At 36.0% G+C, this 27,712-nt stretch overlaps 1 protein-coding gene across 1 annotated transcript; it reads right to left on the minus strand.

Annotated features, from left to right (window-relative positions):
- Positions 1 to 320: 320 nt before the first annotated feature.
- On the minus strand, positions 321 to 27,712 carry LOC108607272 (PDF receptor). The gene is made up of 9 exons (XM_017997965.1): positions 27,644 to 27,712; positions 4,821 to 5,301; positions 3,800 to 3,910; positions 2,675 to 2,820; positions 2,374 to 2,619; positions 2,013 to 2,309; positions 1,398 to 1,661; positions 1,141 to 1,334; positions 321 to 936 (listed from the first exon to the last, which is right to left on the minus strand). Exons 2-9 carry the CDS (start codon positions 5,041 to 5,043, stop codon positions 534 to 536), a joined length of 1,884 nt encoding a protein of 627 aa, XP_017853454.1. The 5' UTR covers positions 5,044 to 5,301; positions 27,644 to 27,712; the 3' UTR covers positions 321 to 533.

Genomic DNA, 27,712 nt, shown 5'->3' on the forward strand with positions numbered 1-27,712 from the left:
TAATATTAATTATAACTAATTACAAATTAAACTGAAACATAATATTTTAAATACAAATTTTTAATTTTTACAAGTCTTTTTTATTGAAGAAATAAAAAACTAAGGCAAGAACTACATAAAATACTAATAAAATAAAATAAATTTTCAAATAATATTTAAAGCTAACTTTTAATATATAGTATGAGATTTATCATTTTGCATTAAATACAAATTTTAATTTGATAAACATAAATAAAATTAGTTATTAAATGCATTGCCTTAAATGTATAAATATATTTTAATGGTATTCTTGGTTTAAGTAGTAGTTACCAATTTAGTTATAGGCATAGTAAGTGCGCTAATCTTTTTAAAGGATATGCAATAGCTGAGCGAGAGAATTCTATAAGCTACAAGGATTTAACAATGGACAAAAATAGTTGCAGTTGTAGTTTAATTTAAGTTTAATGCTTAAGTGTTGGGGTGTACTAATATATGCAACTGTGCTGGGGGTGTGTGAGCGAAATCTAACATGACTAAAAGGCGTTGTTTTCTATTTAATTAACTACATCTAGATCTACGCTATTTGGCTCTGACAACTGAAATACAACTGACTCGGGTGGTACGGATGACGCTGGCGGTACTCTCAGTACCTTTTGGCCGCGAAAGCAAAGGGTGAGCATCCAATTGGAGCCATTGCGGCTGCCATCCTTGCTTTGTATGCGTCGCGACTTGACTGAGCCTGCAGTAATCTCTTGTTGTTCCTGTTGCTGCTGCTGCTGTTGTTGTTGTTGCTGTTGTTGCTGTTGCAGGCGAAGTGTTGTCTGTGCAGCAGCAGCAGCTGCATTGTTCTCTTTGCGCTGCTGCATCAGACGCTGGCGCTGCTGCGGCTCGTGTGTGAGAACAATGCTGGCTCGACTACCGCGGCGTCCATTCAGGCGTTTGTTGGGTGGTGAGCAGCTGCAATTGAAAACCAAAGCGATAGTAAGTAAAGCTTTAAAATTTCTTTTATATTTAAATGCAATTTAAAAACTTCTTTGCTTGCTCTTTTTGCATTGCCTATTACCATTTTGTTTATTTGCCTAGACACTAACTTTTAATTTCATTTAATTGCTCTTGCCTCGCTTTCATATATATTTTCTTTCATTTTGCTTTATCGATTACCGTTTTCCAGCCGTTGCTGTTGTTGTTGTTGCTGCTGCTGTCGTCGCTACCGCCTCGCCCGGCTGCTGCACTGCATCCGTTTCCGGCGCTGTATTGTAAGCACCCGAATACATTGAAGCCCGCTGTGGCATCCACACAGGTCGTCCACGCACTGACATCCACACGGACACACTCTTCATCAGCACCGTGCGCACCTGTTGAGCAAATATCAGTTTAAGTTTGTTTTCAATTTGTAACTCAACTCGCCGCCCACTTGCCTCGCCATTGAGAAAACAATAAATAAGCGCTATAAAGAATCCTTGAAACGAGGTCAGAAAGTGGGTCACATAGCTCCAAATGGCAAATTTCCAAGCGGTCTTCATAGTCGGCACCAAATGCAACAAGTAGGTAATTCCCAGCAGAGGCAACAAAACGATTGCGGCTCGCACAGCTTTGCGGGTTTGCTCGATATCGCTCGCTTGGGATTGACGTAGCTTCATCACCAGGACACGTATTATGTTCACCAGGAAAAAGAAATTGAGCTGAAAGAAAATTAGCAAAATAGTCAAAACAGTTTTAAATATATTTTTCTTTACAACTAAGCAGTTAATATACAAAAATATTACCAATAATTTAAGAAGTAAAAAGTATTAAAAAAATGTTTTTTTACTAATTTGAATATTTTTTAAAGCTATACAAAATTTGGAATATAAAATTGGTAAAAAAAATAAATTAAGCTTAATTTGCTTTCAGTATGAAAACAGTTTTAGACTTTGAAATACATTTTCAAAATAATTTAGTGAATTTTTTTAAAATTAATTAAATCATGTTCGGTTCATTCTTTGAATTTTACCGATATTTGTGGTATCGTAATTTTAATTATTATAACTTACAAGTATGACAGCCAGCCTGGGTCCTTCCAAAATCCAATAATACGGTGTTAGATTATAATTCCAGAAACAATCGCCCAATGTAGTGTCCATAAAAATTGCCGTGCATTGTACCCAAACCGTGGTCATTAATACGGGCATGCCCCAGCCCAGCAGTGAGAATAATTTTAAAGGAAAACTGCCTTGAAAAACAGCCACAGTGACCATATTGTGTAGATAGAGACCCTCGATAAACATCCACATAAACATTGCGGTGCGTGCATATTCCAAGAGTACATAGGAGGCTTCACATAGATACGGCTGCAAAGTATATAAAAAATTGAATTGAATTGCATACTCAATGCAAATCAAAGCTGCAACTCACTGTATTTTCAATAGCCGAAATTGCTGCATCCGAAGTGCCACGACGATATTGATCCAAGTAAAGAGTCAAACGCACATTTACCTGCAACACCATGGCAATGAATAGATTCTTATGAATCTTGGTGCGATTGTTGCGCAGCGAGCGAAAAGTCCAGAATATAACCAATGATATAATCAGGGCCAGCAGCGATAAACATAAGCCAATTATTTCCAAAGTGCGAGTACGTTGAGCTATGTCGATATAAAGCTGTAAAAAAAAACTATTAATTATGCATATTGTAAGATTTTGGTGGCGAACTAACGTTAACATCTTTGATCATTTTCATAAGACGCAGCACCTCGGGCTTGTAGCAGGGCCCATAGTCTGTCCAGCCATTAGGGTTCGGTTCAGTCTCGTTGGGTCTGCCGCCCCAATGACCATCGAGTTCACATTTGCGATTTGCAAATTCTGCAAAAAGGAATATATTATCAAATAGTCGATGACTGCAATATACACTTTGATTTATATAAACTCGCTTTCGTTTCTCATTGCTTAATATCTAATTATCATCTATACAAAGCATTGGTGAAGTTATTCGCATTCAAAGTCTCTCAAATTTAGAGTTTTAATGGCATTTCATTACCTAAGTTTTCTTTCTACAATACCAAGCATTGGTGAATTCTTCTGCTTCATTGGTGAAGTTATTCTTATTCTAAATCTCTAATTACAGAAGCTATATTTCTACAATACCAAGCATTGGTGAATTCTTCTGCTTCATTGGTGAATTTATTCGTATTCCAAATCTTTAATTACAGAAACTATATTTCTACAATACCAAGCGTTTGTGAGTGCTTAAGTTATAGCAATATATATCAAACGTTAGTGAATTTACTACAAACTGTTCAGCAACAAATTCACCAATTCACCAACGCTACATACTTCCACACAGAGTCGAGCATGCCCCGTTTAACACTAACAATGTGTATGCATTGCAATGCAATTTACTGCAATCAACAACAATAATGTTGTTGTATCATTGCCCCTCAGCTATTTGCCAATGACAGTCTTATTTAAACAGTAATTAAGCCAACCCTAAGTAAAGGCTTAAACCTACATAAAATTCAGGTCAGGGCGGGCATTCGCCACTCACGTTGATTAAATATGCGAAAGCCACAGCAGTGTCTATGGTAACATAGCATTGCATAGAATAAGAAAATACAATAAAATAAATGTTTGGAACAGCTGATGCTGCTTGCCAGCTATTTGCCATATCAATTAGTACTAGTAATAATAACAACTCAGCGGATTTTCTTTTTAAACTATGTCAGCCAGCTGGCTTCAGGCGTAGTCACTGTCCCAATGCCTGAACACTTGCATATAATTTTTTTTTGACAGCTGTCAAGTGAATTATGCAAACTATTTTATATATATAAGAGAAGCTACTTACTACGCGTATCCACGCCATGATATCCTGCCGGGCAATTCATGCGCGCCATCATGCCGGCTGGAGTTGGCGGCCAGCAGAGCAAAGTATCCCACGTCCAATTGCAATAGATACCTGGCAAGCAAGCAATAAACATTCCAATTATTATCGTCAAGCCATCTATCATTTCATTTCATTAATAAAAATTTCAAATATGCTTTGTTGTTGTCTCTGTTGTGGGATTTGCCTCTGCCTGCTTTTGCTCCTGCTCGGCGGCTATGGCGTCGACAACACTTGGCGGACACGCGCTGGCCGAGAAAATATGCGGTTCCTCGAAAAAGTCACTAGCCTTGTCACTAGCCAGCGCACATGGCGTACACTGCTCTTCCAGCATGTCCACACCAATTAATTGCCCCGGCCGTAATCGCTGCTGCGGCTTAGCCAACTGCAGACGTTGCGCCTTTGCATGCACGGCAAGTATGAAACGTCCATTGGCATTGCCACGCACGGCTATGTTCATAACTATTCTAAGCATTCTAAGGACAGACAGTAAAAAGAAATAATCCAAAACAAAGCACGAGAAAATTTTGGTTGGCTAAAATCAACAAAAAGTTTGAATAATAAATAACAATTGATGATGCTTAAAGCAGGCATAAGTTTAAATAAATAAAAAAATGTTGCCCAAGTTGACATTACAAATCTTTCATTTGCTATTATTATTAAATTATTTTGCTTTAAATATTTTTCTAAATACTAACAGCTTTCTATCTCTTGCCGTTGCTATTTTGCAAAGGAAAATTCTAAAGCTCAAACTATTTTCAAAAGAATTTTGTTAAAAATTCTTGCTATTTGTGCTAAATATTAACACTAATAATTCAGTGCAAACTCTTAGATTATAAGCTGAAAACAATTGTGAATAAATTACTATTAAATAACGTAAGTGACTGTAAGTAAAGTTGTTGAAGTGTTAACAAACAGTTAACGGCTATTCTGCATTTAACAATTGCAATCAATTTGCTATTGTAAATTTAAAGCTATAATTTACCTGACTGCGGCTGGGTATAGTTGACAAATAATGCTGAGCAATTTTCTTGGTTGTTGGCCGAGGCGGCCAACAGACTGGTGGCATTCCAGTGTGCCTGACTTTCAGCCATGCCAAGGCTCTCCACAGTTGTTGCTGCCTCAAAGTAACTGGCATTCGTCAGGTCCATCAAGCTACTGTTGTCCTGTGTGTGCAACGATGTTTCCGCTTCTGTTGTTGCTGCCATTGCGGCGCTGCTGTTGTTGCTGCTGCTGCTGCTGCTGCTAATGTTGCTTTTGCTGTTGTAAGTCACCCGATCAACGTTGGTTGTCTTTTTGCTCGCAGGCAAGTTCTAAGTATGAACTGTGTGGGGTCGTTGGCAAACCTTGGATTGGGGCAATGATGTTGGTGCTGGCGCTGGCTCTTGTGCTAATGCTGGGATTTTTGGTGTTGTTGCTGTTAACGATGCCAGGCAGCTGCATTATTTATCCAACAAGCGGCATGCCTGTAAGTAAATAGGGTTGGGTACTGCTTTATTTACACATAGTTAACATTTTTACTTATCAGCATAGATACAATAAATATTTACCCATACCAGTCTCTATTGAAAAAAAACTATTCAATTAAAATAGTTCTTATACATTATTGCCAGCGAGAAAACCACCAAGCTGTTGTGTTAATTAGCCTTTTGTTGCTGCATATTGAATGCCAGCGCTTTAGATTTTAATTAAAATGTCTCAGCCAATGCATAGAAAAAAAAGGCAACTTGCTACATTATAACTGTGCACTTGTATGTGTGTGCCATTTTGTTTGCATATACACACATGTATATATGTATGTAGCTGTCAGCATTTTTTTCTGCGCTGCAGCAACAGCTTGGAATTTTTTTATTATTAATTTTTCTGCGGCATGCAATCGCTGCACGTCATACAATGTAAACGCAATAGTGACAAGTCGCTTACACTATTATATCAACATCATCATGTGCATGTGTAAGTAGTAATAACATTTCAAATGCTTCGAGCACGTCAACATTAGCACTTATTGTTTTTATTGTTACCACTGACAAGTTGCCGACGTTAACCAATTGCACTTTGATAACTGGCTAAAGAGCAAACATAATTGCACATATTGACAGGCTTTTATGTTTGATTTATAGCATTTATTAATACTTAAACTCCAATTATGTTCCATGCTGCACAATTTTCACTCTCAAGTCCCGTTACTTTGCAAGCGCTCATAAAAAAGCCATGACATACAAAAACTAGCTAAAGATCAGTGTTCTCAAATCTGGCTAAAGCTAAAAGCGTGCCAGCTGAGCTGATCTATCCGATATCGATATCCTTTCGATAGTTTTTTTTTGGCGCTTTGGCAAATAAATGTGCGCCGTCGAACGTGTAATTTACATTTAATAAATACAAGTAATAAATAAGTGCGTGCGTCGATCGTGTAAATGCTGTGTTTAGTAAACGCGTGTGCTGTGCCAAATAAAATATAGTTGTGTTTTATTTATTTGTTTCCTTTTTTTATTGCGCATTAGCTTTTCTTATTTGGTAACAACCTGCCGTCGGCGTGTGCATTTCTTTTTGCGTAGAATCGCGTGTTGAGTGTTGTGTTTAGTGATTTGAAGTGCATTTCTTCTTGTGATTTCCAATGTTTATTATTTGTTTTTTGTTTTTTGCGAAAGTGCTGTTATTATATTTGGCGACATTTTATTCCACTAAATAATGCTATCTCGCTTTTACGCATGGCACTGCGGTAAGTCTTGTTCATGTTGCTTTGCACAACTTTTTCTTTGTGCTTTACCGTAATCATGGTAGAATAGGACTGCGCTCTTAGGTTACTTAGCTTCTTCATCCTTTTTGCTGCCTTCTCGCTCTCGCTGTTTTCGTTTTGTATACGGTGTGAGCGGGAGCGAATGAATGCTAAGTACCCAAACACTTCAAAAAGAAGAGTGCAGTCCGCTACCTTCTATTATTGTATCATGACCGTAATGTGCTGCTGCTGCTCTCTTTGTTTCTGCCTATTTGAGTTTTTTTTTTGCTGCTGCTCTCTTTGTTTCTGCCTATTTGAGTTTTTTTGCTGCCTGATCACAGAGCGCGGCTCATTATGTGTTTCTTATTTTTAACAAGAGATGGCGTTTGATACGTAGCCTTTGCTGCTACTAGTTGAGGACGTGCTGCTACAATTTTAAATGTTGCTACTACTTTTTTTTTGTGTTTTGGCTAGTCACTAAACAAATTGATTTACAAAATGCTGTTTTCATGCAAGTTAAACTAAATAGCAATACATTTACCATTCTGAATTGCGTAGTTGTCAACAAATTAAATTAATTTGCGCTGCCAACTGACCCAAATCAGCGTAGAAATCAAAACAGACAGCCAACCTGCTGTCTAACACCTTCTCTGTCACTCGTTAGAACGTGGTGCACTCCCCTTTTCTTGCTTAAGCTCTAGCACTAGCGAGTGTGCTTCAGCTTGAATGGTCGCACCACCATGGAAGCGCTTCGGGGTGCATTACTTGGCTTAATTGCGTCCTACTAATTGATATGTGTACACGCTGTTGCCATAGAGACTTTTGCTGCTTCATCCTGAATGCATTTTTATTTCCTAACATGGCCATGAATTAAATGCATTCGTTGCGCAAATGCTGCTCAGTAAAAGTGAAGAGAAAGTGTCCGTAACATATTTATGCTTTAATATTGGAATTTATTTGTACATATTTACTTATATATGCACAAATGTAAAGTGAGCTCAAAGGCAGAGCCTTGGGTGGCAGTTACATTGCAAAAATAAATGGATAACCAGCGATTGCCAATAAGAGTAAAGTTAAAAAAAAAACCAAGGGTGAAAAAAGGTTAATGAAAGAGCAAAACCACAGATACCATAATCTTTTATCATATATAATGTAACAGGATACATGTTTTGCAAATTTCTTAAATTAAATTTGCAATTTGTAGCTTATATTCTTAGCCTACAATATAGAATATTAAGTGTTTAGCTTTACTATTAATTAAATCAATACTGTTACTGTTTCTAAAATATGAACAATGGCCCTAAAATGAGCAAAATACAGTCAATATTTTTGCTTATTTAATTATGGTTTTTGTTTCTTTTTTGCCAAGTGCAGCAAGTTTGCTCGATGCGATGTTCAAGCTCAGCTCATTAGCAGCATTGCAAATTGCACTGAGTTTATTTGAGGGCATTGCTTGAGGAAGCGTTGGGTGTTATTTTGGGGTGGGGCTTGGGCATGACCTTAGTGGAACTAGTGCGCGCGATTTGACAATGGGGACGATGCTGGAGCACAGTGCGCACTTGTTAGCCCCAAGGCTAACATAAATAAGCTAGAACTAGTACACTGCGCAAAATAGGTGAGTGCAAAGTAACTGAAATAAATAAGGAATAATAAAATATAAAAGAAACTAGGCAAAGTAACTATTATTTAAAATACAAATGAACAATAATTTATTTGTCGTTCATAAATTTTTGTAAACGCTTTAGCTGAATTTAAATTAATGTTGCCTAACAAACTTTGCATGCAAATTTTGTGGGCTGTGTAGCTGCAAAAGCAAAAGATAATAACGAAAATATTTTTAAGGCAAAGCGTGTAGCTCATCAAAACGAAGAAGAAGAAGAAGAAGAGGCAGATAAATCTGTTAGGCAAGCACATAAATGTGGCTGGACCAAATGCAATGCACATTAAAATTACATAGGATAAAACAATAAAAATGAATTTCTAGGCAATTTTAGAAGGTATTATGGATATGCAGCAGCAAAAGAGTTATGTGCTTCTTCTTCTGCTCTAACTGTCTATCTCTCTCTCTCTCTCTCTCTCTCTCTGTGTGTGTGTGTGTGTAACAACACCGCAGGACATTTACCGCTTGGCTTGGCTTGCTTATACAATTTTTTTTTGGCATTGCCTTAGCCTTTGCCTTCGCCTTCGCACACAGAATTTTCTACACTGCGTTTATTTGTCCTAAGTTACGATGTTTTTTGGTCTGTTGCATTTATACAACAACGTCTTGTACTTTTTTGGCAGCAGCATAATAAAATATAAAGTTGCACAACCAAAGAGTCTGTTAGCACCCACCCACCCACTTTTTGTAGCATGCTGAGCATTCAAATTCAAGCTTGAGCACAAATCGTTTTTGACAGCTCGTCAGCAGCAATAAAAGTGTTCTCCCCTTTCTTATGTATGTATACACCCTTGACATTGGCAATGCCTTTCGCTTGTCACATAACTGTTGCATTGCAGAATATACTTTCTCTTCTGCTGCTGCTGCTGCTGCTGCTGCTGCCGACGCTGCTGCTCTTGTTGTATAATTTGTCAGATTGACACTCCATAAATCAATACATATCTACAGGCTGCATGCAAACGTATAAATAGACAGACAGACAGGCAGGCAGGCAGACAAGCAAGCATATACAAGTTCATTGGCAAGCCAAGAGTTGTCCAACTATTGTATACACTTTGTATAATTTATAATTGATCGAATTTCGCTTTAAGTTCGTCACTTTGTTACAAATATTTAAAAAGAATAGCAACAAGAGCTAATATTAGAGTTTTCTAGTTGCCCAACTATTGTATACACTTTGTATAATTTATAATTGATCGAATTTCGGTTTAAGTTCGTCACTTTGTTACAAATATTTAATGAGAATAGCAACAAGAGCAAATGTCTGAGTTTTCTAGTTGTCCAACTATTGTATACACTTTGTATGAATACCATTTTTTGCCTGCAATTTGTTCTATAAGTTTGTAACTTAATAAAAAATATTTAGAGAGTATATTAACAAGGACAGAGCTTGGTCTTCAATTTATTCGAGAAATATTTCCATTTGTTATATTTCTGCAAAAAATGACTGCAGTTTGTTTTAATTTGTGTGAAATTTCCACACTGAGTTTGGGATTTATTATAGTTTGTTCTTTATACATTTTTGCTTTGGTTTCTTTAAAATGAGTTTAAAGCTCTTTGACTTGAAAGCTTAAATGTATATAATTTTATTAGCATTAAATTAAATTTTAACTCGCTTCGTATTTCAAAAATTCAATCAAATATATGTTGGGCTCAAAAATAAAAAAGGGGGCGTCAACTAGCAACCCACAAACCAAAAAAAAAGAAGCTCACAATTGTGACTAAAAGTGTGGGAAAGAGCAAGGCATTGACTCTGCCATTGACTAGAGTCTGGCAGCCTCCCCCTCAAAGAGCTTGACAACGGGCAAACTGCCAAAATAATTTCGTAACACTCGCTTTGGGGGGCTAGGCAACTGTTCTGTTGTAGTTGTTGTTGTTGTTCGTAGGGTTGCCACGTTGCTTTGCAGCTGAGATTTCTACACTCAAAAAAAAAACAGCAGACGCTCAACATACTTTTGTGTATTTTGATAAATATTTGTAATATTAATACAATTGTAGATTTTTATTAAATTGCTAATGTAGCAAATTTTGATATATATATATATTCAAAATGACTTTCATAATTGTAAATTATAAATATTATTATTGGCATTTTATTCGTATATTGCTTTAATGTTAATGTTAAATTGGTTTATTTTGCAATTTTGCATTTTATTGTATTTTATTTTATTTATTTTGTAATCAAAGCTCAATTTTTCAAAATTGTTAGAATATAATTAACATTATAGTTATAACAATCACAGTTATTTTTCAGCTCAAGTCACGCGTATTTTTGCGCGAGTGTTGTTGCCATTTTTTTTTTATTATTTGGTTGGTTGGTCATTATTACTCGCTGATTTGTTTAGCGTTTCAAATGACAGCCCAAGAGCCCAAAAAGGAGCAGCCAATATACAAGTGCATAAAATAATATGTAATTAAATATAATTATGTTGTATTATGTTCGCGCAAAAGAAAGACAGACAGAAAGGGAAGCGAGAACGAAAGGAAAAGAGGCAGACAGTTTGACTGATTGAACTGAACAAAAGTCTCTTTATTGAGGTACTTATTGTATTGAGACTGACTTGACTGTTGCATAATGACCATTCACACGTCTGCGGCAGCAGCAGCAGCAGCTGTGGCATGCAACAAAGGCTAGCTATCGTTTGCAGCTGCTACAAGTGGCTGTCTCTCTCTCTCTCTTTCTCTCTTTGTGTGTGTCCTTTGAAAGGTTAAGTTTTATATATGTTATATAAAAAGGTAAAGGCGAAGGGCTTTTTGGTTACAATTGTTGCCCCCTGCAGGCAACAAATCAATTCAAGTCAATTGCAAATAACAAATTGAACTAAAGCTAAGCCAGTCCGTAGTTGTTGCAACTTGCTACCAACCAACCAAAGCAAACAAACCACACACACACGCACACACACATACACTCTCAGCCAAATGCTTTTGACTTGGAAGTGCTGCAAGCAAAGGCAGCAAGAAAATTTGCAACAATTGATTTGCGCAACATTTTGTAAAACTAGCGACAAAAGCTGCAGCGGAAATGCAAAACTATTGACACACACACACACACACGCACACTAATATACGAATGCCAATATAAAAGTTTTGTGCAGCGAAATTCAAATTCCAAGCAATTGCTATGCCAAAGGCTTAAATGTCAAATGCGTTTGTGTGTGTGTGTGTGCTTAATATTTTATTAAACCAAATTATATGTGCCTTAAAATATTAATGCATACATAGCTATATAATAAATTGTTGCAATACAACTAAATGCAGTAGCTAAAATTTATAAACGTTTATAAATTAATTATATTTTATATATGAAACGCATTAATATAAAACTAAAAATTTATTATTATTATTATTATAATTTATTATTATTGTTTAAATTGCTATAATTAAAAATACATAAATTTAAGCAAAATCTTGAATTTGAATTTGAATGTCTGCGCAATTTGAATCTTCCAGCTCAAATGCAAATGACGCAAGTTAATATTATTGCCTTTAGCGCATTTATGCTTGACTGCATAAACATTGCATACGCACGCACACATATGAACACACACTATAGCCTGGCTGCCAATATGTGCAACAAAATTAAAATTCCAATTCCCAACATATTGCAATACTTAGCAATGCCAAAGGGTTAAATGTCAAACTTATGTGCAACGAGCTCATAAGTTTTTGTCAAAGAGTCATTGCTTCAAAGGCGCAAGTGTAGAAATTTAATATATTATTTGTTTTTGTTGTTTTAACACGCAACAACGCGCACGGCTGCGAAGAAACTGAAATCAGTTTTGCAATATATGTAGCATACATTTGAGCGCGCGGACATTTGCATTAATGATGCAAATGCAGAAATGTGTGTGTGTGTGTTTGCATTTGAGTTCAATCAATGTGCCGCTGACATGTGACATACAAAAATATACAGTGTGAACTGTTAAAACAACAACAAAACCCAACAAACAACAACAACAACAACAACAATAATTGCAATTGCAATGTGAGTGCTATAAATGCTAATGGGGACAAGGTAGCAGCATCGATTGAGCTTTGCCTGGGCAGCTGTGCTGTCCGCAAACACACACAGATGGGCAATGTGTGTGTGTGTGTGTGTTTGTGTGTGTGAGAGAGACAGATAGCTTCTGGTAGCTGTCAAAAAGTACATCGCATTGAATTGCCATGTTAAAATTGTAATGAAATCCGGATTACAGATCCAAAAGGGGTTTAACTCATGTGTCCTGTCAAATGGCGTATGTCGAATCTGGGAATTAGCGGTAAAAGCTGCGCTACACTAAGCGAAATAAAGTGTGCAGTAGTGAAATTTAATGCGCAAACTTGAAATGAAATTGATAAAAACATTTTTGATAGACTCAAAAATGTTAGTGTGCATATTGAAAACAAAAAAAAAAAATTTAACAAATTTAATTGTAAAAAATAATAATTATTATCGAAAGCAAGCACAACAAGAAATCTGTTTTCAGTCGCAGATCGACTGCATTACGATTGAGCACGGCTGCGTTTCTACGCTCTGTGCTCTCGTTTCTCTGTATTTTTTTGCTGATACTGTTGCCGCTGTTCTTTGTTGTTTTTGATCTGGGATGTTTGCGGCCATAGCAAGTGTCGCCGCGACGGCTCATTTGCTTATTTGCTTAAAATATTGCAAATTGTTATCAATTTATTTTTTTGTGTGCATAGCCAACAACTTCAAAAATTGAAGGGTATACAAATTTCTGTATGTTAAAATATTTTGCACTTGAACCTCTTCCTCTTTTTTCTGCTGTTGCTGTTTGCTTCTTATTTTGTGGTATATTTTGACAAGCGTTTGAACATTTTTTATTATTATTTAAAGAAAATTGCTGTCGTTTTTTCGAAACAGCCGAACGCACTCTGGGGTTCTAGACATTCCGTTCGGCTGGTCTGGGGTTCCAGGCTCAGTCGTTTGGTTGATAGCACTTTTTTTCTTTTTGCGCTGTGTATTTGTGTTGGTGTGACTTATAGCCTGAGGGGACTAAAGCTGTCAACTGTATAAGCGCAGCTTTTATAGTAAGGACTAAAAATTTCGCTCACACTCTCTCTCTGACTTTCTTAATTGAACTCGTCGACATGGAAATTTCGCGCGCAAATGAATGAGGTGCGATTTTGAGCAAATGTGTGTATAAAGTCAGCGGGGGCGGGGTGGGGTATGTGTCACTTTGAGGTTAGTGCGCGGTGGCTTTATTTTAATTAACATGCAGTCAGACGTTAAGCTTTTGAAATAATATTGTATATTTGCTAGAATTTTGCTAGCTTTAAAAAAATATTAATTTTTTGTGAAATTCAAAATAAAATGATATGCCGCAAATCCAGCAGCAGTCATTGTTATAATTGCCGAGGCTTGTGCTCAGTCAGGCAGCAGATGTGGCAACAACAGCAACAACGACGATGACGACGACGACGACGACGATAATCAGTTATGTATGGCACTGTGGGCAGCCAGCGATGCCTTTTGCCGTTTTGCGCTCTTACTGGCGTTTTGCATAAAATTTCCATATGAGTTGCAGTAGCAGCAGCAGCAACAACAACAACAACAACAGTAAAAACAGCAGCAGCGACTACACGAAGAACGGCGCATGCTAAGTGGCCCACTCAGCTGCTCTGGCTCCTAACCCCAACAGCAGGGCGAGCTTCAATATCTGTTCTACATAAGCTGCTGCCTGCACACTGGTTAATTGTTGATTGTTATTATTTGTTAAAAAAGTTAATAAATCATTTTTAAATTTATATTAATCAAATACAAGTGCAAGAAATTGCAACAAGCTTTTATAGTAGCTAATATTTTCAATTATATATTACTCACTTTTATTCGTTTTACAAGATATAGTTATTTATTTCGTAACAAAAATTTCAGAAATATTATATTTTATATATTAATAGTAATCAAAATTCAGCAACTAAAATGTTTGCAATGTGCAACAAACTAATCGAAGATATGTAAATATCATTTATATATATTACTTGACTGGAAAACCAATTTGACCAAAACACTCAAGCTTAAATATATTTTCAATATATATATTTTATATATTATACTGAGCATAACATAATCCATTTACTTAAATTAATACTTGACTGGAAAACTCAAATTTTGAAAACATTTTAAGCTATAAATATTGCCAAGTTAATACATTTTGAATTAATTATTACTCTCGACTCTTTTGCACCACTGTGCAGGGCCATTGTATCATGCAGCTGGCAAAAGCAGCTTAGCAGTTGCATCTGCTAAGCCAATGCAATAAGGATTACTCTCGCTCGCTCTAGCTCAGGCTCTGGCTCAGGCTCTGACTCTGACTCTGACTCTTGCTTTCAGTTTCAGTATCGCTTTTGCTTTCAACTCATTTTTACTGCTGTCTGTCTAAAGTCTAAAGCTAAGGCTTGGTGCTAATGATGTTGTTGGCTCTGGCCGCAATGCCCAGCAAAGCAAAACAGCTGAAAAGCAAAAAGGGAAAGCAAAAAGAACTGCAATAACTGTTGGTTTGTTCAGCTTCAGGTTTTCTTTGTTGATTTTTGAATTTTTGTGGGGCGGCTATGTGGCTGCAGCTTTAAGCCAGCAGCTGTTCGTTGTTGTTCCATGCAGCATCCGCTGCTGTTGCCATTGCAATTGCCATTGCCATTGCCATTGCTTGCGGCTTAAGCAACAAAACTCTAATTCGGAATGCAGGCTGGGGCGCCAGCATTAATTAAAATTAATATGCAGCGCGAGCGTTTGATTACAATGAAAACACGCCCGCGCGCCGTTTTCGCTAAATATAGTTATAATTTATTGCGAAATAGTTTTTATGTTAATTAGTGCATACGCTGCGTATGCGTAATATACATTTTATTGCCAATTAGTTGGCTGCGATGCGGGCGCCCATTGTTGTTGCTCTTGTTATTTGCTGCATAATCAAATTACAAACAAATTGAATGTTTGCTTAATCAGACAAGTTTTATGGCTTTTGTGGTCCAAGCCCCACACTGCGCATTGGCATGAAAACTGCAACCGAAACTTAATTATTATTATTATTATCAGCAAATCAAGCGCCGCATTTGTTGCAGCTGCAGCATCCAACATCCTGTCTGCATGCTTCTTCCATTTCCCAAAGCCAAAATGCCCGCTTGATGTTAACACTTTGCGGTTTACACTACTGAGAACCAGCAACTGTGCAAATTTCAGTTCAGTTCGCTTGGCCTTGCTTAGGCTGATTACATTTCCTAGTCTGTTGCAGTCCCAGCCCAGCCCAGGCCTGCCCAAGCGCTTGCCTTTAATTTAATGCGCACAAAGCTTAATTCAGCAATTAAAGATTTATTAAGGCCGCATATCCAGACCAAAATAACACAGAATTTATTAAAACTCAATTGGGCTAGAGCCTAACATTGTCTTATATTTGTTTTTGTTCAATTCTTTGCTTTAACTTCTATGAAAATCAGTCGCTTATTTTGCTTGATTATTTAATTTATTAAATTGCAATATTGCATTAAAGCAACAACAACATACATTTAAACAATTTTGTAATTTGATAAATTTTTTTACATTAAATAAATTAGCACCATAATTTTTGTCAAATTTTGACTGTTAACAAAGCTGTTGACTGTTTCATTTTGAGAATATTAAAAGGATTTTATGCATTTAAAAGAAAACAAAGCGTTTGCCATTTTAAATTTAACAGTTACTGCATCGAAATCTTTTATATTTGGCAATAAGACAATTAAAACGTGTGTTTCAATTTAGTTTTTAATATTATTATATTATTACATATATAAATAAAAGTATGAAAACACATTTTTAAATCAATAACAGTAGTAAAATAAAATGTTGACTAATATTTGTGCTTTGTTTTTTTTTTTAGTACTCAGAACATTTAAATTAGACAAAAATCAATTGCAGACAAACTTTGCTTTACAAATAAAGCCTTTGTATCATTATAAAACTGTTGGCATTGAGTCGAAAGTTTCGCAAATTGTCAACAGACACAACTCTTTTATTTTATTTATAGTTTGGCAGCTGCTGCAATTGTTTCCTGTTTACCTAAATGTTGCGCTGATTTATCAGTTTTTTTTTTGCTTTGTGACTATTTTGGCCTCGTTATTGTTTTGGGGCTGATTGTTGTTCTATTAAGCAGCAGCTGTGCCCCTTTGTGCCTTAAGATAACATAAAAAACATAGAAAAGGACATTTCAAGTTCAAGGTTGGCACACACACACACACACACACAGACACACACTTATGCACTTGTTCATTTTTAAGTGGAACAAGTGTTGCATGTAAATGTGGCACAGTTGCACAGGCAGCTTGCAACTGCTGCAGCTTCATATGCAAATCATTGTGTCTGCTTGCATGTTCTAGTATGTGGAAAATGTTAAGTACATGTGTCCATGTTGCACTCACACAAACACACACGCACACACACACACACACACACACACTCGTCGCTCTCACTCGCTCGCTCTGTCAATCTGTTTGTAGATTTTGCTCAGCTGATTAACATAAATGGCAAGCGTGCCGCCAGCACGAGGTAACACAGTACAGTAAGCAGTCGTGTCTGTGTGTGTTTGACAAGCATACAAGCATTGCATATTAAATAGATATTCAATTGCAGCAGCAGCAGCAAGTTGGCATGTTGTATAAACGAGCGAGTTTCTGGGAAACGAGTTGTGGAAATAATTTCATTGGAAGTACATTACTCGAATTATTCTGTTGAATTTTCACGCTTACTTGCGTTTTAATTTTCGTACTCGTCAGTGTTATTCGTTACATTGTCAAAATGTAATTACATATGAATTTTGTTTAATTTAATTTACATACATGAATTTTGTTGCTTATTTATCCTACTCATTAGTTTTACTCGCTACATTGTCAAAAGAGAATTATCTGTTGGACGAGTTGTGCAAAAACTCTCATTGTAAATTGCTGGTATTATTTTATTATTTTTTTTATACTACTCGTTACATTGTGAAATTATTGGCAGTAGAATATCGTTGTTTTTTTACTCGTTACATTGTCAAACTGTAATTATTATTACTCGTCAGTTTTACTCGCTACGCTCTATTGAACGAGTTGTGCAAATAAATTGCTGGAGTTATTTATATTACTCGTTACATTGTCAAATTGTTGACGCTCCATTACATAAATTATTTTCTAATTTTTACGTTTACTGGTCTTACTTTTTTACACGCTAGCGTTACTCGCTACATTGTCAAAATGTAATTATTTTTAAAAACTATTTTCGACATTCAACCAAATATTTTGTCAGTTTTTCTAACCAAAATTTTCGCATGCTTTTGCACCACTGTGCTGTAAATAATACTGAACCCACTGAATAGTACATTTCATTGCCGCATTGTTTAAGCGGCTATTATCTCGAACTAACTGTAGTCCACACTAACCCCACTAAACAAGCAAACTCTCAGACGTTGCCGCGTTTATTTCGAAATATATAAAAACTAACAATAAGCAGTTGGCTAGTAGCTCATCCAACTGTACCACCACCCAGCCACCCACTCGCTGAGGGGCCCCCGTTGCCTTAGCATTTGGATTTATGTTCGTGGCTTTTGTTTTGTAGCATGTTTGGACGCCGGAACACAATGCAACAGTTTTGGCCTGTCCGAGACTGGCCGCCAAACAAAGCACAGTCATAATAACAACAAAAGCCAAAACTACACGAGCTAGAACAAGAAGAAGAACAGCGCTCACTATAATACGAAAGAAAAAACGCACGTTGAGCTGAGCGCTTGTCGCACAGTCTCAGTCTTAGTCTCAGTCAAAGCCTCAGCCTCAGCCACAGCCTCTGGCCTGCTTACTTATACAACGAGCGGTTTTGTTGTTGTTTTTTTTGTTTTATATAAGGGCAGCGCTGCCTCTTAGCGTTGTCTGATATTTGCACGATGTTCAGAGAGCGCCTTTATCTTTTCATGTAAACTGCAGCCACAGCAGAAAATGTGACTGGGCTTGGTGGCCACTACAAATGCCTCACACTCTCAACTTATGGCTCTTAGTCTTATGGGCATGACTGCTTTATTGTTCAAGCCACGCAAGTAAAGTGTAGAGCGAGCGAGAGAGAGAGAGAGAGAGAGAGAGAGAGAGAGAGAGAGAGAGAGAGAGAGAGAGGGCGAATGAGCGTGCATTTTAATGATTAGACAACAAGTCAACTTGAACTCCAAACTAATCGCTGTTGTCTTTATGGCCAGGCTTTGAGTATATATAGCCTCATAATGCGGCTTTATTTAATGAAGCGAGTATGAATTTTGTTAGCGTCAGCGAGTATAAATGACAAATAGCGTGTACTTAAGCAGCAATCGACATGATAAAGCAACGAGTTGTCATAATAAACTGACATGTTGCAAGTATAACGAGTATTTATTTAGCGAGTATGCATGCAAGCAACAAGCATAGACATATTAAAGTAACGAGTTGCAAGTAGTGAAAAACTACTCGTTAGCATGCCTTAAAAAAAAATACACTACACTCGTTAGCTATAAAAGTTATTCATAATTTGTGCCACATTTTTTACAATTAATAAAAACTAAATTAAACTCTTAAACAACTTGCACACAATGCGAGTGGCGAGTGGCGAGTGGCGAGCGGGCCTGGGCTACTCGTTGAAAGTTTGCTGCAATAAATTGACTTGTATTGCAACAAACTCATTGGAAATTGCATGTCAAAATAAAAAAAGAAAAATTATATTACAAAACGCTCAAATAACCTTGAAGCCAATGCGTTTTGCATGCCTGCCTTCCAGGAAACTTTTCATTAAAGGCTTGAGAGATTTCAATGCAACGCTTTTTGAGTTTAGTTTGCCCAGCAGCAGCAGCAGCAGCACAGATTAGCGCAAGCGAGATAGACAGCCCAGAGAGCGAGAGGTAAGTGATGCGTATAAGTGTAAGATGGGCACACAGGCAGTGACTGTGTAGTAGGAAAATTTGCATTTAACTTGGCAAGTCTTGCGCATCAATAACGCTACTTAAAGTTTACTCTTTTCATATATTTTTGCGCACTTCGATTGGCAACGGTAACGTGCCTGAGCCAAAGCCAATTCAACAGCAAAAACTTTAGCCGAGCTAGCGAGTGGGTTAACTGTAACTGGACAGCTTTTTAGCCTGGGCCTGGCCAATACACCTGACTGAGTTGGCCACTTGTATGCTACGCTCTATTTGCAAACGCTTTCGATTTTGAAGCGAAAAAAAACCAAACTTTTTAATTATTATTCTCGCAAGCCCCAAATGGTCAACGGCCAACATTGTTGTGTGTGTTGCGCTTTTTTTTTTTTTTTTTTTTTAAAGCTTTCTAACCCATTTGTGTGGCGGCTGCCTGAGCCAAAAGGCCACTCAACAGCTCCAGCGCGCGCCTTCATATAAAAATCGACACTGCTGACCTTGTGCTGTTGCCTTTATTAAAAATAAAAAAATATCTGCACAAATGCACAGCGCCGCGCATTGGCCTGGCCAACAGCATTCGTTATGGCCAGGCCGTGACGCGACTCGCTGTGGGCGAGCTCTGACACATTTCTTACAAAAGCATTTAGATAGCGCCCAAGCAAGGCCAAAGCGAAAGCAAACAGCCCAGTCCCAGCTATTCAATTGCATAATTCTGTTTAAGCCTTTGTGAGGGACTCGCTTTGAAAGCAGCGAGTCGTTGCTTGGCTGCAACAATTTGCAAATTTATTGGAATTTTTCAAAGAAATTCGCATTCCAGTTAATAGGATTCAAGTAGTAACGCTTGTTACGTAGCGAGTAGCGTTTAAGATAACATGAATAGATGGTAGCTCACTGGCTCACTACTCGCTACTCGTTGAAAAGAGAACATACTTCTATTTAAATTCTAGTAGTGCAAGTTATAATTGTCTAATGAGATCGTTCTGCTAAGCAAATTCAATTCAAATCAATAACATTCAAGCAGGTTGCTAAGTAGCGAGTAGCGAGTAACGTTTGACATAAAACTTGTCTTTGCTTACATAGCTCAGCTAACTTTGTTAGCAAAAAGTTGCGTTACATTGTTAGCTAAATAAATAGATGCTTGCGCACTACACGCTACTCGTTAGAAACAGAATATTCTTCTAGTTGCCTGCTAGTAGAGCAAGCAGTTATAATTGTCTAATGAATTTGTACTGCTAAGCAATTACTAACGATTGTAAAGTAACGAGTGGCGTGAACTTTATTAATAATATAAATTGCCTAACGAGTTGCTCTGCTTGCAGATAAAAAGTACTCGCTAGAAAGAGAATATAATTCTGGTTGTTTAACCCACACTCGTTAAAAGAACAATGAGCTGCTAGCTAATACTCGCTACTCGCTAGAAGAAAATGTACTTCTAGTTGCTTTAGTTTCTAGCCCAGGCCTTTGTCATCTACATTAAGTTTTCACCTTGGCACACTCGTTAAAAGAACAATGAGCTGCTAGCTAATAGTCGCTACTCTCGCTACTTGATACTCGCTAGAAGAAAATTTACTTCTAGTTGCTTTAGTCGTTTACGTTTACGTTTTCACCTTGGCCTGAACTCGCGCCTCATTTAATTAGCTTTGGCTAACGGCCCAAAGGCAGACACGTTAAGATTGTAATACAAATATATGCACGAAATTGCATTAAATATAAATGTGCCAGAGAGCCATGTTAGAAATGCAACATTTGACTGCAGGCTGCCTCTTCTTCTTCTTCTTCTTCTACTTGTTCTTCACTTTCGCTTTGCTGCCTTCTTTTTGTATTTACTTAGGCATTTTTGTTTACTTGCCTTGCCAATTCAACACTTGTTGGCAATCAAAAAGCGAATTGCTTATGAAAGCTTCAGCCTAACCCAAAAATCAAAAGCCATTTGACTTGTGCATATGCTTATACATGTGTGTGTGTTTGTGTGTGTGGCATGCAGCAGATTGACTGTCAGCATGGCGTATGCAAATTTCCGTTGAAATGTGAAAATTAGCGGCTTCTGTGTGTGGCGCAGTGTATGGCCTAAGCTCTGAGTGCTGCATATATCACTTGGAAAGCTAAAAGCCATAAGGCACACTCTGCCACGCCCACAGACGCTAGTAATGCACTCAACGTCTTTTAGTTAGTCTCGCTATGAAAAGTTTACTGAGGATTTTTAGATTTTTGGCTGTTTTTTCATTTTTAGTTTTTGGCAAGCAGGCAGTGCAGCATGAAATATTAAGCATACGCCGTGAAAGCCAAAAAGCCCATGCACGTAGTAGTGGCAGGCACAGTGGTGCAAAATAGTACAACAAATGTATTAAATTCTTATAAATGTTGAAAATTTTGACTTAAAATGCAGTTTAAAATATGAATAATTTTTTATTTGTTATATTTTTCAGCTACTTGCAACCCACTGTGCAATTGTGCATAATGAACTTGCGCTGACGACGCTCGCCTACACTCTTAGCAAAAAGATTTGAATTAATTATAACAATAAAAAGGTAAGAGTTTTTTAGTTTATTATAGTGGACAAAATTTGCTGACGACTTATTATGGCCATTTGTGTAAAACTGTTAAGGTTGTCCTACCACGCCAAGTTGGGCAAGAAAGTTTCTGCTGACAAGTTTAGCAACTATTTTTGTTGCTAACTTACAGCTGATTGAGCTTTAATTATAGTATATTATTATGTGAGCTTGTTAGTCAAGAATTTTTCATTTATTATATGCAGAGTTAAAAGTTTTGAACATTTAACTGTGCATAAATTTGTTGAGAATGAACCAAAGTGCAAAATTCAAATACTTTTTTTTATGTTAAATGTATAAACAGTGCGCTGTAGTAAACACAAATGATTTATAAGCAATTAACTTAGCCGAACAACAAATAACAAAACATAGCAACAAAATGCAGCATTCTTCAAATATTTCAATGTATTTAAATTGGATCGAAAATGTAAAAAACAATGCTAAGCTGCTTATTATAAATCTTAGTAATTATTATAATTATAATTATTATATTTATTTAAAATGAATTCAATTAGTTCTGAGCTCATTTCAGTATTTATATTAAAATAATTTTATTTTTATGGCTTGTCAATGCTTTTGTTAAACAACAAATTATTATTAAATATGCATATTTAACTTGCGTAATTATATTTTTCATTTAATATTTTAATTTAATTAGTATATTTATTTAAAATGAATTCAATTAGTTCTGAGTTCATTTCAGTATTTATAATAAAATTATTTTATTTTTATGGCTTGTCAATGCTTTTGGTAAACAGAAAATAATTAAATATGCATATTTAACTTGCGTAATTATACAATATGCAATTTATTATGCAACAGCTGTCAATATGTTCAATATTTCTGTATGCAATTGGCAAGTGACTTGACAGACAGTCAGTTAATCGAATTGCCTTTGATGGTGATTAGCATTGACAAGCAGTTCCCCACTACTAAATGCGACTTTGCCTTGATGTCGACTGCAGCTAATGCCTGACTAATTGGTCACACACACACATTGGTGCCTTACGACGCTCCCCTGCCCCTTGCTCTACCCTTTATGGCATTGACTAAGTTCAAGCGAGTAATGACATTTATTTTTATTTATCCATATGCTGCGTATACTTCGTGAGCCTGCGGCGCATATACAAAACATACTTTTGAATGCACAGTTATGTTGCTGCTTAACTGTTTCGTCTTATTTTGTTGTTGTTGTTGTTGTTGTCGCAGTCGTCGTCACAGTTTTCTTGGCCTAAGGCATTGATAGCTCCGAAAAGTATGCTACACTCTTGTTGTGTTCATAAAAGCTTTGTGTGCATTTACATATATGCATGTATGTGTGTGTGTGTGTGTGTGTGTGTGTGTGTGACTTGCTTTTGTATAAAAATCAATAAAAAATGCGAAAATCGGCATACATTACATTAAGCTGACATCATTATCATAAACAGTTCACCAAGCTCAGCATAAATTACTTGAGATTCTTTTGCATGAACAAACTTGTAGCTCTAATTCAAATATATGAATGCAGCTTATTAGCAAGTTGCGTAAAAGTTTGCATTATATTTTTTAAATAAATAAAATAATATAGCTCACATGAAAGTTATTAAACATATAAACATATTATTAAAATATAGTTATATATTTTTTATATAATATAATGCTTTTAATTATATTTGTTTAAAATTTTTAACTCTAAATTGAAACAAGGCAAATTTTAAACTAGTCATTCTATAGTTTATAATTCTTTAATATAAATACAATTATTTTTATGCATAAAAGCAGAATTAAAAAATTTCTAATTGATTTTAATAATTTTATACAAATATTTTTTAGGCTTAATTTGTTTAGCATGGAATCAAATAAATATATATAATATAAATATTTATATTATCATTTGTTGAGTCATCTTATGTATTTATCATTTGTTACAGTGTATTTATCATTTGTCGCAGCTGCAGCAAATGGTGCATCTCTTGAGTCGTTTTGCGATTGCTGGTGGCAAAAATTTTCGTCATTATTCGCACAAATGCGCAAATAATTTAAACGCTGCACAAAACACACACACGGACACACACACACACACATAGAGTCAAAGCCGACACCGACTGATGTCCTTGATGTCGCGTCGACACAAACACACACACACACACATTCATAAAAATAAATGTTTGCCTCAGTGTGTCTGTGTGTGTGTGTGTCTGAGCGTGTTTGCCACTGTATGTGGCGACCACTAAGCCGATTTCGTTTTGGAATTTGACTAAAGCTACAACTTGCATAAAGAAACATGCACACTTCCATTAAATGGGCGTGGCATTTGTACAACTAATTGCCATTATGTAAGCTTGTGTGCCCAACATATAAAGTAGTGCAAAATTCTATAGAATTAATGAATTCAACATTTAATCCACAATTAATTGCAAAAGAGTTTTAAACGTATAACTAGCAGCCAATTGCTGTTACAGATAATTTCGTATTGTTTCCTTTTCATTATTCAGTCAAGTCAGTCAGCTCTGCATTTCTCAGTTAATAATTAAGCAATGCCAATAAACCTTTGATTTATTATTGTTTCGCAAGAATTCTTTTGTTGCACTTGTTGAGCGTAAACAAGCTATGTGTATATCAATGCTGCAGCTAACAGTGCGCTGTTAACATCAAGCTAAAAGCTCTGTTAAGTTTTAAGTACAACTTAAGTTTGTGTAAACATTTTTTTTAAAAATCTAGCGCAGTAACTGCCTAACACAAATGTTATTCTGTATGCTCAGCAGTTGCCCTAACAGTGCTCTGTTAACAACAAGTGTGTTGGGTACAGCTCTGTTAACTGTTCTTCGGTTTAAGCTGTTTATAACAAAATTTCAGTAAACATTTTTTTGAAAATATAACGAGTAAATCCCTAATGTTGTTTTGTATGCTCAGCTGCTGAACTTATAGCTCTCTGTTAACAACATGTATAAATGCCTTTTAAGTGTTGGATACAGCTCTGTTAACTGTTCTTCGGTTTTAGTTGCTTACAACAAAATTTCAGTAAAGATTTTAAATATAGCGCATAAGTGCCTAACAATATTATTCTTTAGCTAAAGCGTTGTATGCTCAGCTGTTGCCTTAACAGTTTTCTGTTAACAACATGTATGTAATACAGCTATGTTAACAGTTCTTCGGTTCAAGCTGTTTACAACAAATTTTCGCATAAATTTTTAAAATATTTGCAAACTGTTTCACAGAAATGAAATGCTTATAAACTAACAGTTCTCTGTTAACTTTTAAGTACAGCTATGTTAGCAGTTCTTGAGCCAATGTTTTTGTTTTAATTTTTTGCAAAATATTTTATTTATTTGACACTATGTCAAGCACCAATATATGTAACTCTAAAGCAATTTCCTAGGGTATAAACCACAGGAGCTGACTGATATTTCCCTAGAATAAAACTGTAGCTGTCGCGCAGTTTCCGTTTCACAATGGCCCTCAAGTGAGCGACTGTCTATAAGCCCCAACCCCATCCCCAACCAACAACTGGCGGCGTGTCGCTTTCAGCTGATATATATCTGAGAATTTTATATTTATATATTGCCGATTGCCTTGTTGTTTCTCAATTTATCAATTTATGCAGACGACAAATGAAATTGATTTCTCCTTTTGCGAAATTGCATGCAACATAAATAAGAGACGAGTGCAATGCAAAAATAATGCAATTACATATGCAACAGGCCTTATGCTATATACGCTATACATAGCACTGAAATATTATTATTACCTACAAGCAAACATCTGTTTACACTTCGCGCTGGACTCAGAGCCGAGGCTGCTTGCTTGTAAATTAAATGTAAATCCATGGAGTGCAATGCGATAAAAATGTTGCATATAATTTATTTTCATTTATGGCCACACGATATGCGCGATAAATATTTGCAGGGCTATTTTTGGCTCATCAATTTGTGCACATAAATTGTTTTTTTAATTAAGTTTGCGCAAAACATTGCAAATTGTTTTAAAAATTTATTTTTCATGCAGTAAATTTTTTTCATATATTTCATGACCATAGCATGAACAGCTTAAGCTCTTGAACCTTTTGTTAATTGCATTTTATTGTATAAAGTGCGTGCAATCAGCCATAAAATTAGATTAAGAATTTACTTTTAATTAGTAATAAATTTCATAAAAAAATGCGCGCATTAATGAAGTGTGGCGCTTAGTTTTTTGTATTTCGTATTAAGCGTATCAATAGTTAGTTAAAATATAGAAATTAAAGCAACATTTAGCTAAATTTTGATGCAAAAAAAAGTTTAATTCAACACTTTTCTTTTTGATATGTAACATATGCAAATTTAAACTGTCAGTTTTCATTACGCAAAATGGTAAAGCAGTTACACTAATTTGATTTAATGCAGCCAAAAAAAAAAGTGAGTAAGGATAGTGAAAAGGAGTTATAGGCAAATTATATTATGCAGACTGTTGGGCGTGAATCAAAGTTTAACATTAACTTTTCATCTTACAATTGAATTTAACACATTGCGTGCTTTAAATAAAAAATTAGCAATATTTTTTTATATAGCTTATAAGCTTTATTGCAATATAACGCATACGACAGGTTTGACAGTTAGCATTACTTGAGCTGCTGGGCAAACAACTGTATACAAATTTACTGCACTAACTGTGTCTGCAACATAAAATTTCTTTGCTTGCCAAGGCGATGAAGCACACACACTTCAAGCTCATTACTTGTGTGTGTGTGTGTGTGTGTGTGTGGGAGAGAGTGTAAAAAAGTAAGAGCGGTCAAAGGCTTTTGCCGCAAGTGTCGCAATTTGATTACACGCTTGTCGCATCAGCCAAGCCGCAAAAACGTTTGCAACACTGATAATGAGGCACAAGCCACACACACACACACATACAACTAGAGACAGCAGTTTGCAGTTCATTAACAGCCCAGGCACAAGTTTTGAATTGAAAAGCAAAAGTCTTCGCACACGGCTTTGCTGCAAAGTCCGCTGCAAGCACAAAAGCACTTCACGTGCAAACATATAGCACTTGCTAGCAATGCTAACGAGCTCAACACACACACACACACGCACACGCACACACTCGTGTGTATATAAATATCAACAAAAAAATGGTGGCATTCTTTTTTTTTTTTTTTTTTTGGCAGCTGTGCTTTGCTTTTTGGCGCATATGTAACAACTTTTGTCAACACCGAACTTTGTCTTGCACCTGCCTGAGCTGTTGTTGCAACTCTTGCTGGTCAACATACAGTAAACACTGCATAGCATGCAACGTTAAGCAACAAAGTTAAGTTTATTGCAGCAAAAAGCAAACATTGTTACTTCAAAAAATTCTTCAACTCTCATGCCTAAATATTGAAAAACACAACCCAAAGTTCGTTACAAAATTTAATATAAAAATACTCTTTTTGTCATTAATTATTGTATTAAAAATTTGAATGTGTTGGTCGCTGCAGCGAGCTTCAAATATTTTTTTATATGCAAATTTCTTATTATAGCCACGACAATTGCAAGAAATTTCAATTTTAATATAAACTTGACAAAATGATTTAATTTTTGGCATTACAGAATTTTTAATGCTATAAACAATTCTTTGGCAGTTTCGTTTACAATTTTCCTAAATTGCGCATACGCCACCGTTCGACATTGTGCTTTATAAACTATTTGTTGAAATTGTCGTTTAAGCGCGAGCACTAAATTTAAATTTTATAAACAAAATTTGTTTTCGTATTCCTGAAAATGCATTTTCTTAAATTGCGTATACGCCAAGTTAACACATTGTGCTTTATAAACTATTTGGGGAAAATTGACATAAATGTCTGTTAACACACCCGGCAAGCAAATAAATAAAATTGCCAAACGTGTTTTTTTGATAAATGCATAAATATTTAGAACGAAACGCAATGCAATGCAATTTGTTGAAAAAAACAACAACAAAATGTATAAACAAAGAGTCAATTAGTCGGATTTAATTTATGAACCAAGTGTTGCGGCTGCAATTTTTAATTGCAAAATATATTTATTAATATTAAAAACTTACGTGCGGATTACAATGTCACTTTCGTTTGATTTTGTTGCTTTAGTTTATAGTGTTCATTAACAAATTGAC

Source organism: Drosophila busckii, chromosome X (genome assembly GCF_011750605.1).
Source record: "Drosophila busckii strain San Diego stock center, stock number 13000-0081.31 chromosome X, ASM1175060v1, whole genome shotgun sequence".
Taxonomy (NCBI): domain Eukaryota; kingdom Metazoa; phylum Arthropoda; class Insecta; order Diptera; family Drosophilidae; genus Drosophila; species Drosophila busckii.